This window comes from Rhinolophus hipposideros (genome assembly GCF_964194185.1).
Source record: "Rhinolophus hipposideros genome assembly, chromosome: 22".
NCBI classification, from domain to species: domain Eukaryota; kingdom Metazoa; phylum Chordata; class Mammalia; order Chiroptera; family Rhinolophidae; genus Rhinolophus; species Rhinolophus hipposideros.
The window spans coordinates 18,763,106-18,780,862 of NC_138068.1; the positions used below are offsets into that span (position 1 = coordinate 18,763,106).

Sequence of the window (17,757 nt, forward strand, 5' to 3'; positions counted from 1 at the left end):
TTGAAAAAAAGGCAATTAGACTTGGAGCTGGGCTGCGCCCTCCTCACCCAGATTGAAGGACAACTACTTGGAGCTGATGGGCCCTGGAGAAACACACTGTCCCCAAATACTGCCCAATAAAATTTATTAAAAAAGAGAGAGAGAGAGAGAAAGAAAAAGGGGAGAAAATTTTTTTTTCCTGATTCATACCTGCATTGCGCTTTTCACCTTAGTCTTTGTTGATCTGGAACAATTCTTTAGACTTAAATCTTTCATGACCTTGTTAGTTTTTGAAGAGTACATAGAGGTGAGTTAGTTTGTGGAATGTCTCTGAATTTGAGTTTGTTTGTCTAATGTTTCCTCACAGTATGGACTATGCATAATGCCATGTTGTATCCTTTACTCAGTGTATCACATCAGAGGTACATAGAATCTATTTAGCCATTACTGGTGATATTAACTTTGATCACTTAATTAAGGCAATGTCTGCCAAATTTCTCTATTATAAACTTACTATTTTTCCTCTTGATAATTAATACATTGATGCAATTTTTAAAAAATAGTTGTAGTACCATTCAGTTTTTTTGTTTTCATCTTAAGTCATTCTTTTGGTAATAACTGCAATAGCGGGATAGGGAAGATGTCTCCGGGGGGTCATTTCATTTTTACAATGGTTATGAATGAATGAGCAGGAACTGATGAGCGAAGGGAGCCAGTTTGAGATTCCCACCCAGGTCTTTACTTCAGAGCTCTAGAACACTTTTGTTTTTATTTGCAAGATTGCAGTTACTGTTTTTTATCACTAGGTGGAAATGATAACAGAATTTGTAACTTCAGTTTCAAGACTGATCAAACAATACAACTGATTTTATTGTGATCTCCATCCAAATGGCATTCTATCTGTATGGCCTGGTAATATTCCACTGTACTGTACTTTAGTTCTGTGCTATAAATGATTATATCTCATTAAATATATTTATGAAATAACGATGAATATGGTTTGTAAAAAGTTTATAGACTAGTAAAATATAGACAAATTTGGCAGGTTTTTAGAAATATCTGTAGGACTGTAGTTGGAAAGCAGATAATTAACACGTAATAGAATCTTACCTCTGAATTACCTGAAATCGAGAATAATTTGGATAATCAGGGATCCCTAATGGACTAGAGTCTATAACAGACCATATTGTGCTGACTTTTCCTAGCATGAACAGGGCTCGATTGATATGTTTGAGCACCTGGTTAATTCTAATGGACTCAGAGCTGTCATGGAACAGTATGGTCTCGTCCCTGAAGAAGATATTTGCTTTATCAAGGAACTAATTACAGGACCACCTGAATCACCAACCAAAGATTTGTTGGTAAGTTTGTGTACAACTTAATTTGTAGTGACTCATACTTTTCATATGGTCTTTTCTTGATTCCTTCCAAGGTATTAGAAGAGGGGCATTTGACTGGTTTAAAGGGACTAAATGATAAAATATGTTATGTATTTCTACTAACGAATGAAAAAAATGAAAGGCTTATATATGTGTGTGTGTATATTTTTTTTTACCTCTTAACTGAGTTCTTTAGAAGGTGCCCCCAAATTAAAATACATATAAATATTTTTAATGAATATGTATGCACTAATGAATATGTATGTAGTAATTAATATATATAAAGTAACTTTTTTGGAATATGTATAAGTATGTGTCTTGTTTATCCATTAAAATTAATATATTTAAAATATTTAGATATATGAAGACCTAGAAAAAAGTTGAATTAGTTCAGAAGAAAATCTGTTTTGTTTCCTTTTTGATCTTTTTTTATTAAAAAAGTGGAAAAATAATTTCACGTATGAATTCAACCATTAGCAGATACGGAACATTCTTACTAGTTCATAATTAGATCACATGTTTTAAAACACTTTTAAACCAAGGAAACGTGAAAGCTGATTGGTTATGGTAAGTGTAGTAGAGTTAGGATCCTTTCAATGGCACAAAAACGTTTATTATAATATTAACAGGATATATACCTTAGCATTTCTTTTTTTCTACTAATTTACGAATTAAATAGAAGGAAAGAGTAGAATCTTCTAACTTATCTACACATTCTAACTTATACATTCTATACGTTATCTATACATTCTAACTTATCTATACATTCTAACTTATAACAAATGCATTCAAGTATCTGTTTATAATTTTCTGATTAATATAATTGCTTTGTTTTGCTTGTAAATGGATTTGGTTCCTATCCTAAAACTTTCCGTGGGTTGTCTTGTCTTCTAGTGGGCATACAAAGGGCGTCCTGTAGAGAAAAGCTTCCTTTATGAGATAGTGGCCAATAAAAGAAATGGTATTGATGTGGACAAATGGGATTATTTTGCCAGGTACGTACTGAACACTTCAGAAAATTTGGTTGAAATCCTTCTGTACTTTAAATATATGCAATTTTTATTTAAGCAAACAAAAATAAAATCCATATGTAAATTTAGTATTGATATTTAACGTACAGTTTTCTTGTTGAAAAATTTTGTCTCTCTGCTTTGGAATCTTTCTAGGGACTGCCATCATCTTGGAATCCAAAATAGTTTTGATCACAAGCGCTTTATTCAGTTTGCCCGAGTCTGTAAAGTAGATAATAGGCTGCACATTTGTACTAGAGACAAGGTAAGCTATGTCAGAGGAACAACAGTGAAGGTGTATTCCCTACTTTGAAATCTAGAAATAACCATTCAGTAATTTGGAAAAATCAGTACCTGGTAAATTGTCAATCTCTTTACTTCATGCTTAACATTTGTAAGTTTCTTAGGGCTCTTTTCACTTCTGCATTATTATATAATAATAAAATTATAATAGGTATTTATTGAGTGTCGTGCTAGTCACTGTTTTAATTGTTTTAGATGGATTAAGTCAATCCTCACAACCCTGTGAGATAGATATTATTATTATCCCACTTAACAGATGAGCAAATTGAAGCACAGAGAGGACATACAATTAATGAATGGCAGAACTGGAATTTCAACTCAAAGTTTGGCTCGAGTCTCCTCCTTAACCACTGTGTTAGTGTTTCATAATAGCTAAAATACTGAAATCATTAATTCCCTGCTAGATGAGAGTCAAGTAACTAAAGAGTGGTATAGTATTATACTTACAGAGATACTTTCTTTTGAGAATGAAAAATATTAGAATAATAATGCCTAACTTCTAGAGTTATTGGGAAGATTAAAAAATATATTTAAGATGCCTAAAACAGAACCTGCCACAGAGTTAAAACACTCAATAGGTTTTGGTGTACTGAGAATGAAAGTTGTAAACCAATGAATAGTTTTACTAATCTGCCTTGAGGTTTTCTAGTGGGCTCAGGGATTTTAATGAAGTAGCTTCTGGGCATTGCCTTCTTGTCTGCTGCCACCATCCCTTTTCTTTGTCTTATGTACTTGTCTACTAATATGCGTAACATATTATCTGATCCTACATTAATATTTATTTCATGTTTTCCTGCAGGAGGTTGGGAATCTGTATGACATGTTTCATACACGCATCTGTTTGTACCGTAGAGCTTATCAACACAAAGTTGGCAACCTCATTGATATAATGTAAGAAATTCAATAGTTATTTCCCTATGAAAATGTCCATGATACTTTGCTAGAGTATATCATATGTGGATCAAGTTGAGATTCCTAGATAAATTCAAGTGAATTTTAAGTGAATAAATCTAAAACAGTTATTATAAATAAATAAAACAAAAACTAGCATAAACTAAACTTAATTGAAGGAAGAAGAGGAGAATGGATAAAGGGGATAGATGAAGGGCAGAAGAGCTGGCTTATGCTAGACATGAACAGGCAATGCTGGAATGGCTTAGGACCTCTGCATAAGCAGTCACTTACGTACCAGATACTAGTGATCAAGGTGAGAGATAGGACATGGATAATTGACATTTTGAAATTAATGACAAACATTCATTTTAAGGATTAAGATGAATGTCTGTCCTTACCTTCTTGATTATTTATCAAAATAGGTAGCAAATAGTAAAACTGATAGGAATTTCAGGAATTTTACCTTTTCTCTATGATCCAGTCAGAACCATTGCATGAACGTATAGCCAAGTCTCCAGTGACTCAGACCCCAAGAGGAGTTATCAGAAGTTGGGTGTGAGTCAAGTTAATACCATGTCTCTAAAATAGGTTTAAATTGTTTTATTATAAGCCTTTCATGTTCATGTTTACATTTGTGTTGAGGAAACTGATCTTTTTCTCTCTTTTCCCATCTTTTGTCATGAGCAGACTAGTTAGAATATATTCTCCTATTTGTGTGGTTGTTACCTTGGTAGGAGATTTTGTTTGTTTTTAATTTGGAAAGTCCCTGAGACCTAGGTTCAAAGCCTGGTACTGCTTCTTCCTAACTTGGTAAAATAAAAATTTACTTAATTTCTGCATCTTTAAAATTGAGGTTGATTACACCTATCAGTCTTACTCTTGGGAAGATGAAACAAGGTAATATATTGAAAGCCCTGCCCTGATGCCTGGAACACAGTAAATATGGTAACTCACAAATCACCAAACACTTACTTGTGTGATAAAGAAGCAGTTGGTTTTAAAACATCATGTCTCAAGATTTTATTTCCCTAAAGCAGAAAGATTTTCTTAGCTTGAAACAAGGCCTAAAGCACATATTTCAATTTTGTCATAAGCATAAATATTTATAAAATTATTTTTAGGATTTCAGAGGCTTTCCTCAAAGCAAACCGCTACGTAAAGATTCCTGGTTCTGAAGGCAACACGTGTAGCATTTCTACAGCAATCGATGACATGGAAGCCTTCACTAAGCTAACAGGTAAGGACTAAAAGGTAATATAGATGGTCCGTCTCAGATAAAGTATAAGCTGTCCCTGGATTGCAGATGGGTTATTTTTCAAACATTCCAGTGGATTTCGCTTCTCAAGTGATTATATACGTTTGGATTTGAGTTTTAGCTCTGCTTTGTACTAAAAAGATAACCTTAACAAAGTTGTTTCACCTCTTTGAGCCTTAGTTTCCTCATCTATAAAATGGGAGTAATGATACCTAACGTAGTTGTGTTGTGAGGCTTAAATGATGCACAGCACCTGGTATAGTACATGACACATAAGTATTTAATACTTACTATTATTGAACATATAATACACCTAGACTAATACCAGACTAATACCAAAAAAACTGACTCGCCCTTTTGACATTATTTTTGTTTGCAAAACACATGATGCCAGGATCATTTCTTCACACTTAAGCAGAAACAAAACCTGCAGCTTGGGGTGGAGAGGAAGTGAGGTGAAGGCGTCACAGCTGGTTCTTTCATGTGTGAAAGTGTCGACCAAGAAATTGTCAGTCAAGCAAACGAAGTAGACCAAAAAGTGTATGCCAGCCACAGCTCTTAGTTGCAGATCTTGAAACTGACTCTGTGTAGCTAAAAATAAAGTGAGATAGCAATCCCATAGCTGGTAGAATCAGGGGAGAGGCTGGAGGTTCTGAAAGTGAGCAAAAACAATGGAAGCTGAGCAGCCTAAGATACAAGAGCACTCTGCATCAGCTTCCTGTTTGGGGGGCTGCTGCTGTTCCATCACTGCTACATTCTGTCTGCAGCATACTGCCAGAATGAGACCTAAGCCAGTTTCTCGCAAACTGTTTTGAAGAGCCACATTCTTCATTTCCAGCCCCTCACAGATTGATACTTCTCTAAAATATGATAAAAACAAATTACTCAGAAAATTAAATGGGGGAAACATAAAATACAAGCCCCAGTTTTTATTATTGAAGTTGATAGACTTACCATACACGTCAATAAATGTAATAAAAAAAATAATAGAGAAAAAAATTAATTATAAAAACTATTATTCTTTAAAAATATAAATGTAGACAAATTAATAGAGTCCCTCTTACACTTGTAACTTTTTTGTCGTTTTCTGATCATAACTAAGTGAAAATTAGAAGGAAATAGTGATTTCCCCATATTACATGTCTGTGCATTGAGAACACTATACATCATTATTTAAGGTTTAAATTAAAATATATATATATTTAAGGTTTATAATGTGGCAAGTGAGTTTCTTCTTAACCTAGGTTGGATTGATGACAGAATTACTCACAGGGGATAATATATATCTAAATTGTTTCTATGTTTTGTTTTAATACCATCACAGTTGATAAACTAGTCTTCCATTGTTATGTTAACAGGAATTGAAGAAGAGATTGTAGACAAATCGAGCATGCAAGGGATGTTTATTTTTAACTTGGTTCATAATGAAGCAGGTGGTGCTGTGTTTTAAAAAGTAATCTTCAGTCTTTATCAGAAGCCACCGTCAGTTCTAACAATTTATCCTGTAACATTATATTACATTTAGACTGTCTTTTGGCAGAAAGAATCCAGTTCTGGATTTTACACACTTTGGGGTTAATTGACAAACCATACAATGTCATATATTTTCACGTGGTCTTACGGCGCCTGACTCTATACATAGCTCTCGCTCACCATGGAGATGCTGTAACACCCAAATTGGCTTTTACCCTGTTCAATATGAGTCCACTGACCATGCACTTAGATGTAGCAATGTCAAAAATCCCAAACAAGAGATTAGGTCATAGTTTTGTGCTTTATCGGCCAGACTATAGGGGAATAAGCATGTGGCCTTTCCAGCTTTCATCATTTGAGGCAGGGGTAATCCCATCCTTCCTGTTTATTATTCCCGGCTGTCATATAATCCTTATTGTCCTTAATTACGTGACCTTGAAGGAATAGGACCGTGTGAACCTTCATTACCTTTGCAGCTTTTCCAAAAGGCAACTCACTCTCTCTTTATTTTAAAATCTCCACTTCTTATTTTTTAATTTTTTAGTATATGTTTATACATTTTATTGGAAGCACTGAAAACATACGGCAATGCTGAAAGAATTTTACAGTGAACATCCGTATACTCACAACCTAAATCTAGCATTTACTGAACTTGCTTTATCACTTATCTCTATCCATCTATTAATACATCTTAATTTTGATGCATTTTAAAGTAAATTGCAGATATCAATACACTGTACCCTAACTCTTTCAGCATGCAGATGAATTAAAGTTCAATAATTATAGATTTTTCCTTTTGATGTAAAGAAATTTTACATGCAGTTTTTATTGTAAGTGTATATTTGCTAGAGTTTTGACAAATGCAGGACACAGCACATTAGCTTCTCCTTAGAAAGTTCCCTAATGCCCTATCCCAGTCAGTTCCTGCCCCCATCTCACCCCTGGAGGCACCCACTATTTGCCTTTTCTAGACTTTTCTATAAATGGAATTGTACAGTGTTTACTCTTGTGTAAAGCTTCTCACTCAGCGTTATTATGTATTTGAGATTCACCCAAATTGCATGCCTCAGCAGATCATTCCTTTTTATTGCTGAGTTGTGGTCCATCATATGACTATGCCACAGTTTATTTGTTCTCTCTGCTTCCTAAACTCCTATTTCTGATAAACATTTTAGCTTATCTGGATGTAGCCATCTTAAGCACTGCAAATGTTATGACGACTGTCTTAGGTGACCGGTTTCTTACCTTGGTTTTTATCCCTCAATATTCCTAAGCAATAGATGGGCCTTACCCCTAAAAGCCCCTAAACCCCAAATGCCTTAATTGAATTGGAATCATAGAATGTTAAATTTCAATTTAACTCCTGTATTTAAAACTCCTCTATTAAAAACTTAGGGCTCATCTATTTAAAACTCCTCAAGTGAGGAAACTAAGGCCAAATGAGGGGAAGTAACTTACCTAATAAATGGCAAAGTTAAACTCAAACCAAGTCTTCTCACTCCCAAGTTGAATCTTGTTTATGCTATTTTAGAGGGATATTTTATCCATGAAATTTAATAGACAAGCAGTTTCCTTTATATAAGTCTTTTCTGAAAACATGTATGTGGAACAAATAGAACTCTCATACATGGCTGGCAGGAATGCAAATGGTATAGCCATTTGTAAAAAAATTGGATGTTTTCTTATACACTTTTCTTATGAACATACACTTATCCTATGATCCAGTAATCCCTCTTCTACCTACTTACCCAACAGAAAGGAAAATCTAAGTTTCCCCCCACCCCAAACCTGTACCTGTTAAAATAAGATGAAAGGCATAAGAAAGATATCAGTAGAGTCCTATGGTGTTCAATGGAAGGAGGAGTCACATCTCTGGTTTGGATGGATTGGGGAAGGTTTCACAGCTGGGTGCCTTTTGAGATGAATCTTGGATTAGATAGGTTTTCCAGAAGTGAGATTCTGTAATGGGAAAAGCATTTCTCGTTAATTCGGTTGGGAACAGGATAGATGAAGGCATGGATTGGAATAGTGTGGGCTTATGATAAAATTGCTGTATTTTAAACTGTATTGTAGTTTATAATATATATATAATAACATATGCAGAAGTAATGAAAACTGAAGATGGAAAAATTGTAGAAAGCATCACTGAGAGGGTGAGGAATGTGTTAGCCATAGATTGAGAAGGGGACAATGTATACACGTCAGTGAGTTGAATGACATAAGGTTGCTAATATTTTATTTTGCCAAGAGAAGGCATTTTAATAAAACGCATTTTATACAATGCAAAAATGGATTCAGTCAAGGATTACCAATGAGTGTTAAACCATTGGTTGAAAACTTACTGGGATAATGTTGCAGTCTCAGGATATCACCCTGCAGATTATTTAATTACAAAAGGAAAATCTATTTATGATAGAGAAAGCTGGGGATTAGTGCCCTAACCGACGGCTAGATCATAACATATCCAGTAGTGGTAACAGAACTCGTATATGTGACTCCTGATGTGATACAGTGAGCCAGCGCATTCCTAAGAAGTGTTCTTGACGACAGTGTTTCACCTGAATCTAATGGTGAAGAAACAGCTGGACAAGTTCAAAGTGTGGGACATTTCACAAAACGACTGCCTGAACTTTTCTAAAATGTCCACATCATGAAAAGCAAGAAGTCTGGGGAATCATTCTAGTTCTATCAAAGGAGACTGAAAAACATGATAACTGATGTCATCCATAATGCTTGATTGGTTTCTGTATTCAGCAATAAAAATCCACAAATTACATTATTGGAACAATTATGCAAATTTGAATATAGACTATGTTAGATATTTTTATATCAGTGTTAAAATATTTTGGCATGATTGTGGTTATGTAGGAGAATGTTCTTTTTCTTGGGAGATACATGCTGAAGTATTTAGGAGTGAAGGGTCTTTTTTTAAGATTCATTTTTTAAAATACACACATGCACAATTTTTTACTTTTATTTATTATTTGTTTGTTGGTTGGTTGGTTTATTAAGTGTGTTTTTCCAGGATCCATCAGCTCCAGGTCAAGTAGTTGTTTCAATCTAGTTGTGAAGGGCGCAGCTCACAGTGGTCCATGCGGGGATCGAACCAGCAACCGGCTGCCCCTAAAAAACTTTTTATTAATGAAATGTATATCACTTAGCTTCCGCAGTTATCAACACATAGCCGTTTTGCTTCATCGCTTTACTCCCATTAGACACTGGACCATTTTGAAGCAACTCTCAGACATATTTGTAATAACTTAAATATCATTCTCTTTTAAAAACATAACAACAATAAATTAATGCACCCCTGTGTACACATAACTCAGTCTCAAATCAACTCCAGTGCAGCCTTGTTTTATCTCTACCCTTTCCCACTCACTAGATTGCCTTGAAGCTAATCCAAGACAGTGATTGGAACATTTTTACAAATACTTTTTTTTTCACTTCAGTCTTTTACAAAAGGTTTTCACAGTGTTATAGTCATAGCATACCTATATTTGTAAACTGCTTGAAATCACTTTAGAAGTACAGCAATGTATGAGTCTTTATACATCTTGTTTTTTCATTTTAATGTAACTGAAATTTCATCAAATTGGCAGATAACATTTTCCTGGAGATCTTACACTCTACTGATCCCAAATTGGATGCAGCACGAGAGATATTGAAAAAAATTGAATGCCGTAATCTGTACAAGTATGTGGGTGAGACTCAGCCAAGTGAAGGCTCAGAGATTAAAAAGGTAAGTTGATTGCTAAGCACCTTCTCATTAGTGAAAGGTCCTCTGTCCTCCAAGAGGAAATCCATTAACTTGTCACAGTACCACGACTCTGTTCTAGCCTTTTACATTCATTCTCATTTAATCTCATTCACATCAATCCAGTGTTCATAGATCTGTCCTGTAGATGAAGAAACTGAGGCTTGGGAAGAGATTAATTAGATAACTTGCCTACAGAAGCCCAGGTAGTGAGCCAGAATTCAAAGCCAAGTCCAATTTACTCCACACCTTTACTGTCTCATCCTGGGCGTGAGAGGGACCCCCAAAGTAAGGTATCTGCATGAGCTTCATTGAAACTCTAAGGACCTGCTATTACTTAACTTCTTTCACAGTTTATCAGGTTCTCCCAGATGGTACATGCCAGTTTTTTAGTTTATAGATCTGTTTTCCTCTCTTGCTTGTTGAAGATTTTACTCTTTGCCAGAAAGCTGGTAACACAAGCCATGCTGATAACCACACCCTGCCTTATGATACTTCCTTGGGTTATACTTTACTTGCTCTTGTTTTACTAATAGGTTAATACCACATATTTTTAAATGTGAAAATCCTGTTAGGAAAAATCTCTCTATTGTGATTTGATTCAAGGATAGCATAGGCACATTTCTCATGTTTCCTGAATGATCCAAATTAGTAGATAATTAGACATAAAGTGTTCTTACATATGAGGTCTGACGATTAAGTTCGTGAACTCATCCTAGAAAAAGTGCTCCATACCTCATTGCTGAATATCAGTACGGTCACCTTCAAAGTACTCCCCCTGGGAAGCTATGCACCAAGCCAGCTCCTAGTCCACCCTTCAAAGCAATGTTGGAACTCTTTTTCTGGAATGGCCATCAGAGCTGTCATCCTATTACCCTTGATGTCCTGAATGTCATCAAAATGTCTTCCTTATAATATTTTCTTTATCTTCAGGTAAAGAAAGAAGTCATTGGGGGCCAGATCAGGGGAGTAGGAAGGGTGTTCCAATACAATTATTTGTAACTCCCTCACAGAAAGTGCCCTGTGAGCTGGTGCATTTTCGTGATGCAAAAGCCATGAATTGTTGGCGGAAAGTTCAGGCCATTTTCGTCCAACTTTTTCACGCAGCTTTTTCAGCACTTCCAAATAGTAAACTTGGTTAACTGTTTGTCCCGTCGGTACAACTTCAAAATGAATAATCCCTCCGATATCAAAAAAGGTTAACAACATTGTTGTACCAAGTTCACGAACTTAATTGTCAGATCTCATATGTAGAAATCATTTTGTAATGCACTGTTTTTTGCTAGTTTAGTTAGGGATGGAGAAATTGTGAAGGAAAGAAGGAAAGTAGAGAACTCTGCTGTCCAGTATGTCACTGCCAGTCACCTGGGCTATTGAGCACATGGGGCTCGTCCAAGTTGAGATGTGCCATAAGGGGGAAATACACACCAGACTCTGAAAACTCAGCACCAAAAAAAGAAAGTAAAATACTTCATTAATATTTTCATATTGGTTATACAATAACAATTGGATAAATTGAAATAAATAAATATTTAAAATATCAAAAGGATGGCATAGGCAGAAGCTGTATATTTGTTAGGGATATATCTCTGCTCACTTTTCTTAAAGTGCCCTTTTTCAGAGAAGGAACCTCTTCATGGCACCAAACACTGGTGAAGAACTGGGGTTCTCACACGAGGAGTCTTGTCTTTTCTAGGAAGACTATCAGAGACTTCCAGGAGAGATTGCTGAAGCCAAACCTGATGGGATGCCACTAGTTAAACTGAACGCTGAAGATTTCATAGTGGATGTAAGTAGTTTGCCCGATAATATACTAAGCAAAGATTTTTTTTTTAAGACAAATCCCCCCACCCCCGTTATAAAAGTAGTACGTGTTCGTTATAGAAAACTTGGAAAATACAGAAAGAGGGAAGGAAGAGAATCACTGTGAACTCACAGAACCAACATTAATCAGTTTTTAAAATTTCTTTGACGTGTTGTCAATATTTTCAATGTAGTTGTGGCCAAGTGATTAGAACATTGTATATATTGATTTTTGAGTGTTTTCTTGATCAGAAAAGTGATACATGCCAATTACTTTTTTAAATTGCCTATATACAAGGAGTTAAGACTTTTTTTTTTTTAAAGATTTTATTGAGGAAGGGGAACAGGACTTTATTGGGGAACAGTGTGTACTTCCAGGATTTTTTCCAAGTCAAGTTGTTGTTCTTTCAATCTTAGTTGTGGAGGGCGCCGTTCAGCTCCAGGTCCAGTTACTGTTGTTAGTTGCAGGGGCCACAGCCCACCATCCCTTGCGGAGTTGAACCGGCAACCTTGTGGTTGAGAGGACCCGCTCCAACCAACTGAGCCATCCGGGAGCTCAGTGGCAGCTCAGCTTAAGGTGCTGTGTTCAATCTTAATTGCAGGGGGCAGAGCCCACCATCCCTTGGGTATAGTTGAACCGGCAACCTTGTGGTTGAGAGGACGCGCTCCAACCAACTGAGCCATCCGGGAGCTCAGTGGCAGCTCAGCTTAAGGTGCTGTGTTCAATCTTAATTGAAGGGGGCAGAGCCCACCATCCCTTGCGGGAGTCAAGAAGTTGAATCAGCAGCCTTGTGGTTGAGAGCCCACTGGCACATGTGGGAATCAAACCGGCAGCCTTCGGCATTAGGAGCATGGAGCTCCAACCGCCTGAGCCACTAGGCCGGCCCCGACTCTTGTTTTTTAAGGAGAGCACAGTTCTCAGTGGCCCATGCGGGGATCAAACTGGCAATCTTGGTGTTAACAGCACCACACTCCAACCAACTGAGCTAACCAGTCATCCCTCTTCTGTTTCGTATAGGAAATTCTTTTCAGAGTTCTACTCCTTTGAAATCTGGGGACTGTGTTCCTTATGTATTTTTTTCATAAGCCTCTCATTTGTTATTTTCTTATTGACACATCTTTGAATGAAGAGCGATCTCTCAATAACCATCTTTGCCAAGGGGTAAATGAGAGGGCCCATCTCTATTCACTTGGCTGCATGTTATGGTGCCTCAGAGCTGCAGATCAGCTTGCAGTTTCCTGTTTCATCAGATGAGGTTCAACTAGAATAAAGGGATCTCACATCCTGACTTCCTGAGACTCTGAAAGATTTCACTTTCCAGAATGTTTTCCCTGGCTCTCAGGTGTCTGCCCTTGCCCTCACCTCAGTGTGTTACTGGGGCCACTATATCACCCTCAGCACAGTGCACTACTCCTGGTCAATTCCAGACCTCCCATCTGGCTTTTCTCTCAAAGTGCAGTCTCCCAATGGATGTAGGGTCACAGGTACCCGAGGAGGCCACACATAGGAGAAGATGACACACACTTGGCTAGTAGACATGGAAAGAAGATTAACCTCTTTAACCTAAAGGCAAATTGCAATAAATAAGTAAATAAATGAATGAAAAATAGAGGCAAATTGATGCAGTAATGAAAGATTTCATTGACTACCAGACTTGAAAGAACAACAACAAAATATTGTATAAGATTTTGTGATGACACAGGTATGTGAAAATGAGAGTGTAAATTGATACCAGAGACTAAACTAGGGTCAATTTTAACTGGCCCAGCAATTTCATTCTAGGGATCTGTCCTAAGGAGATAATCAATTTTGCAAAACAGAGCAAATATATTTCTTGTGCCATCATTATAGTGTGAAATTAGAAAAAAAAATGTATATGTCTCTCAAAGGAAATACAGTGGAAAAATGCAGACATTAAAAGTTGTTTTTTTAACATGGAAAGATGTTTGTAGTAAGTGAAAAAAGCAGTACATACAGAATGATTTTATTTTTGTTTCCTTAAATATATACATATATGTATACAGGGAGCACATTGAATAATTTCTGTATATATTAATAATAACATATTAATATTGTTTCTACCTGGGTGGTGGAATTGCAGATAATTTTTTTTATAGTGAGTATGATACAAGAGTTATAATCCGGAAAAAAAAAACTTTCCATTTTAAGATGGGTAAAGCCCTTCTATATTCTTAGAAAGCAAGTAAAATTGTTAATTAAATGTCTTATCATGTATTAGCATTTCAGTTTTAGTTTGGCAGTATAAGATACATATTTATGTGGTTCATTTTACCATACCTGGTTCTGTTTAGGACTGTGTGTAGTAACTTTTATGATTATTTAATGAGCTATAAAACTTAATTTTATTACTTAGAATTAAAGATTCATAGTCGTTTGTTGAAATGGGTGCAACCCTCAATAAAATTTTTACTAGTGGGGCCGGCCCGGTGGCTCAGGCGGTTAGAGCTCCATGCTCCTAACTCCAAAGGCTGCCGGTTCGATTCCCACATGGGCCAGTGGGCTCTCAACAAAGAAAAAAAAAAAAAAAATTTTTACTAGTAACAGTGGTTAAAAAAAAAAAAAGATTCATAGTCGTTGGTCTGTAACTATTTTTTGGTCTTGAGTCCTTGGGTAAGAATGAGATCTTCAACTACTATAACATTGCCCTTCTGGAAAAGTAACTGTTTTATCAAATCTGCTTTAGGGTGGAATTTACAGTTGTACATTATAGAGACAATAGGGATTGTCCTTTATTCCCATTCTAAAGCCAAGGAACTAAATAGCGAAGAGCTAGTGGCGCTTTTGAAAATTTGATTAGTGTAATGCCATACTATGATGTGTGAAACTGTCAGAGCTGCATCGAGTCCCTCCCCACATGAAACAGCACCCAGGAAAGAAGCCTACGGTAGCACTGGGATCAAGGGGGAAACTGAGCATGCTCTCTCCCGGGTGAAGGGCTGAGCGTGCTCACTTTTGCACCACCGCCAAATCTCAGCTGTCCACCGTTCTCTTACAGGCTACTGATGGTATAGCCACCAAACCTCATGTATTGGTTTTCTTCAGTCACTGCGCACAGGATAAGTTCCTCTTATCATCTGTTCTTTTCTGGACCGTGATTGCCACATTATTTGTTTTCTCCTTACTTCATTTCCAGTCTCTCCCCTTTTCCCAAATCTATCCATGGCGCCCTTTGGAATTTTCACTCCTTAATTAACAAACTCCCCTGTAGCCTCAGCCTTTTGATCCTCTCTGCCTTTGTTGCAGCCTGGCTGTCCCCTGAGAACCTGCTTCCCCTGCAGCTAGTTCAGGAAAAGACATTCTTCAGGGTCAGAAGATCTTCTGTTCATCAGTCCTCTTGGTCCCTAGGACCATTTCAAGACCCTATACAGCATCCCTGTTCCTCTGAGTCTGACAGCCTCAAACCATCTGCTGCCCTCTTGGTGAAGATGTCGGCATGGTTTAGAGTCTTTCTGTCTACTCCAATTCCTGCCATTCTCGTTAGTGACTTCACAGTCCACAAGGCTGGCCACCTCTGATCTCTTCCTCCTCATCCTCAGTGACCTCATCCTCTCTTCCTCAGCTAACACTCTTGGCAGATTATACTCTGAACTTGATCAACATTCGAAAAAACCTTCCCTCTAAAAATCATTAATTTCAGCATCCCGTCTCTATCTACAAACCCCATTCTTATTTGCTTGTTCCTAGCTCATCAGGACCTCCAGTATATTGTTTCCTCAATTTCTTCCAGCTTGTCAATGACTTCTATCTTTATTTCTCAATCTAACTGAGATGCTGTGAATAAATGAATTCAGTCCTTTGCTGCAGTTACCCTCAACTCCCTTGCCTCTCTTTGCATCTGCCTAGCATAAGGCTGAATATCAGTTCATGGTCACCAACCTTAGCTGGGCTCTCTGAACTTTCTGGCACCCTTAGTATAATTCTCCAGTCTCCATGACTACCTCAAACCATCTTCACTGCTCTCAGACATCCAACACTGCTTCCCACTCAGAGTAGCTAACCCCACTGTGGCTCATCTTTCAGAGATAAAATATAGGTAGGAACTCTCTCAACCTACACCACCAAATAAGCAAGCTCGTTTCCATCTGCTGCTGTGTTCAGCCTTCCCTCTGATAATAGTGGGGAAACGTCTCTCTTCTTATGGAAGGCTAAGGGTAATCCTATTTGTGTTCTAGACCAGGGCTGTCCAACAGAACTTTCCGATGACAGAAATAGTCTCTATACTGGCCATTTTGGTAGCCACGAGCCACACATGGCTATTGAGTGCTTGAAATGTAGCTACTGCAACGGAGGAACTAAATGTTTTATTGTATTTAATGTTAATTATTTGAAATTAAAAAGCCATAGGTATCTAGTGGCTGCCACATTGGGCTGTGTGGCCGTAGAACCATTTGTCTCAGCACTTCTGTGGAACCTTACGGTATCTGTTCTCTCCTGCCTCTTTCTGACTTTCCCATCAACAGTTAAATAGACTTTCATCTTAAGAAAGTCACAAGCACCACACTTCTCTTCACCCTCTCTTCTTTAGTTGTCTCCCCTTACCTTTCCAAGGAACCATATTCCTCTCTCTTGTGTCTTCATAACAGCCAAACTTCTAAGAGTTGTCTTATCTCTTTCATTTCTTATTTACCTCTGTACCTTTTTTGTTTTTTCTGTTACCATCACTGTACTAAAATTACTCTCACCAAGATCATCAATGACTTCAGTGTTACTAAATCCAGCATCCAGTTTCAGTCCTCTTTGCCTCAGAGCTGTTTCTTCTGCGTGGAATTTTTTTCTTTCTTACCCAGGGCTGGCTGATGCCTGCTCACTTAGTAGAATCATTTTCCCAGGAAAACATTTCCAGTCATTCCTCAGGAGTGCCACACTACTAGGTTTCCCGGTTACAAACTTTCATAGCACCATTTGCTTTTCCTTGGTAGCTCTGATAATAAATCTGGTGAGATAATTACTTTTTTTCCCCAGAATTTTTATAAAAATGTATTTGAGCCCAAACTGATGACATACGCTGGGAAGCAAGACCTCAGATGCTTCCAATAATTATTTTTGTAATTATTTGTTCAACCTCAGTCCAGGCCACATGGTCTGTGGGGCTGAGATTGTATCAGGTTTCCTTATTGTGTCTCTAATGCTTTCCACAGCGCCTATCACAGCGTAGGCATTTGCTTCATACCGTCCTTATGTTGACAGCACAAATACCCTGCCCCCACCCCACCACAGATTTGAAAACCAAATCCCTATGGGTCATGTACCATTTTTATTCTACTATGAGCCACCTTACCAGTTCTCTTCTTTACCTCCAGAGAGCTCTGCTCCATTTCTTGGTATGACCCTACAGCCCTGAATTCAATGCTCATTGTTGTTAAATATGTAAGTGATCATTTATTTATTGCTTTTATTAAGGTTGTCAACATGGATTATGGCATGGAAGACAAGAACCCTATTGATAATGTTTACTTCTATTGTAAGAGTAATTTCAACCAACCAATCACGATTACTAAAGATCAGGTAACTACATAAAAAAATATATATGTGTATACTGTAGTGGCATTTGGCAAATCTGAATAGTAAATTTACATTTTACATGCAGGCTAGGTCCTAAAGTCAATTTGTACAGTTAAAAAAATAAACATTTTAAAAATTAAAATGTACCTGATTTTACGGAAACTAGACCATCTTAAGAGCCAGTTTTTTTCTGTTTGCTGAACGTAGATAAAAGCATTGTTTTTGGTTTCGAGGTGAAATATCTGTTGGGGAGGGAGTGTTGTATGGTGAAAGTCATGTAAGTTAAATGTGCTTATTCACCTATCTTTTGTATGAGAGTCTGTAGTCTACATAATACACATCATATAAACTTTTCGTCTTTTATTAATTGACATAAAATT

At 37.1% G+C, this 17,757-nt stretch overlaps 1 protein-coding gene across 2 annotated transcripts in view; it reads left to right on the forward strand.

Annotated features, from left to right (window-relative positions):
- SAMHD1 (SAM and HD domain containing deoxynucleoside triphosphate triphosphohydrolase 1) overlaps window positions 1-17,757 on the forward strand; it is a 46,016-nt gene that overhangs the window by 22,912 nt on the left and 5,347 nt on the right. For both annotated transcript variants that reach the window (XM_081034607.1, XM_081034608.1), the window contains exons 7-14: window positions 1,185-1,340; window positions 2,253-2,353; window positions 2,525-2,633; window positions 3,471-3,562; window positions 4,687-4,802; window positions 9,896-10,035; window positions 11,747-11,839; window positions 17,276-17,380. In XM_081034607.1, the coding sequence (XP_080890733.1) occupies window positions 1,185-1,340; window positions 2,253-2,353; window positions 2,525-2,633; window positions 3,471-3,562; window positions 4,687-4,802; window positions 9,896-10,035; window positions 11,747-11,839; window positions 17,276-17,380 (912 nt within the window). The remainder of the gene's footprint in view (window positions 1-1,184; window positions 1,341-2,252; window positions 2,354-2,524; window positions 2,634-3,470; window positions 3,563-4,686; window positions 4,803-9,895; window positions 10,036-11,746; window positions 11,840-17,275; window positions 17,381-17,757) is intronic.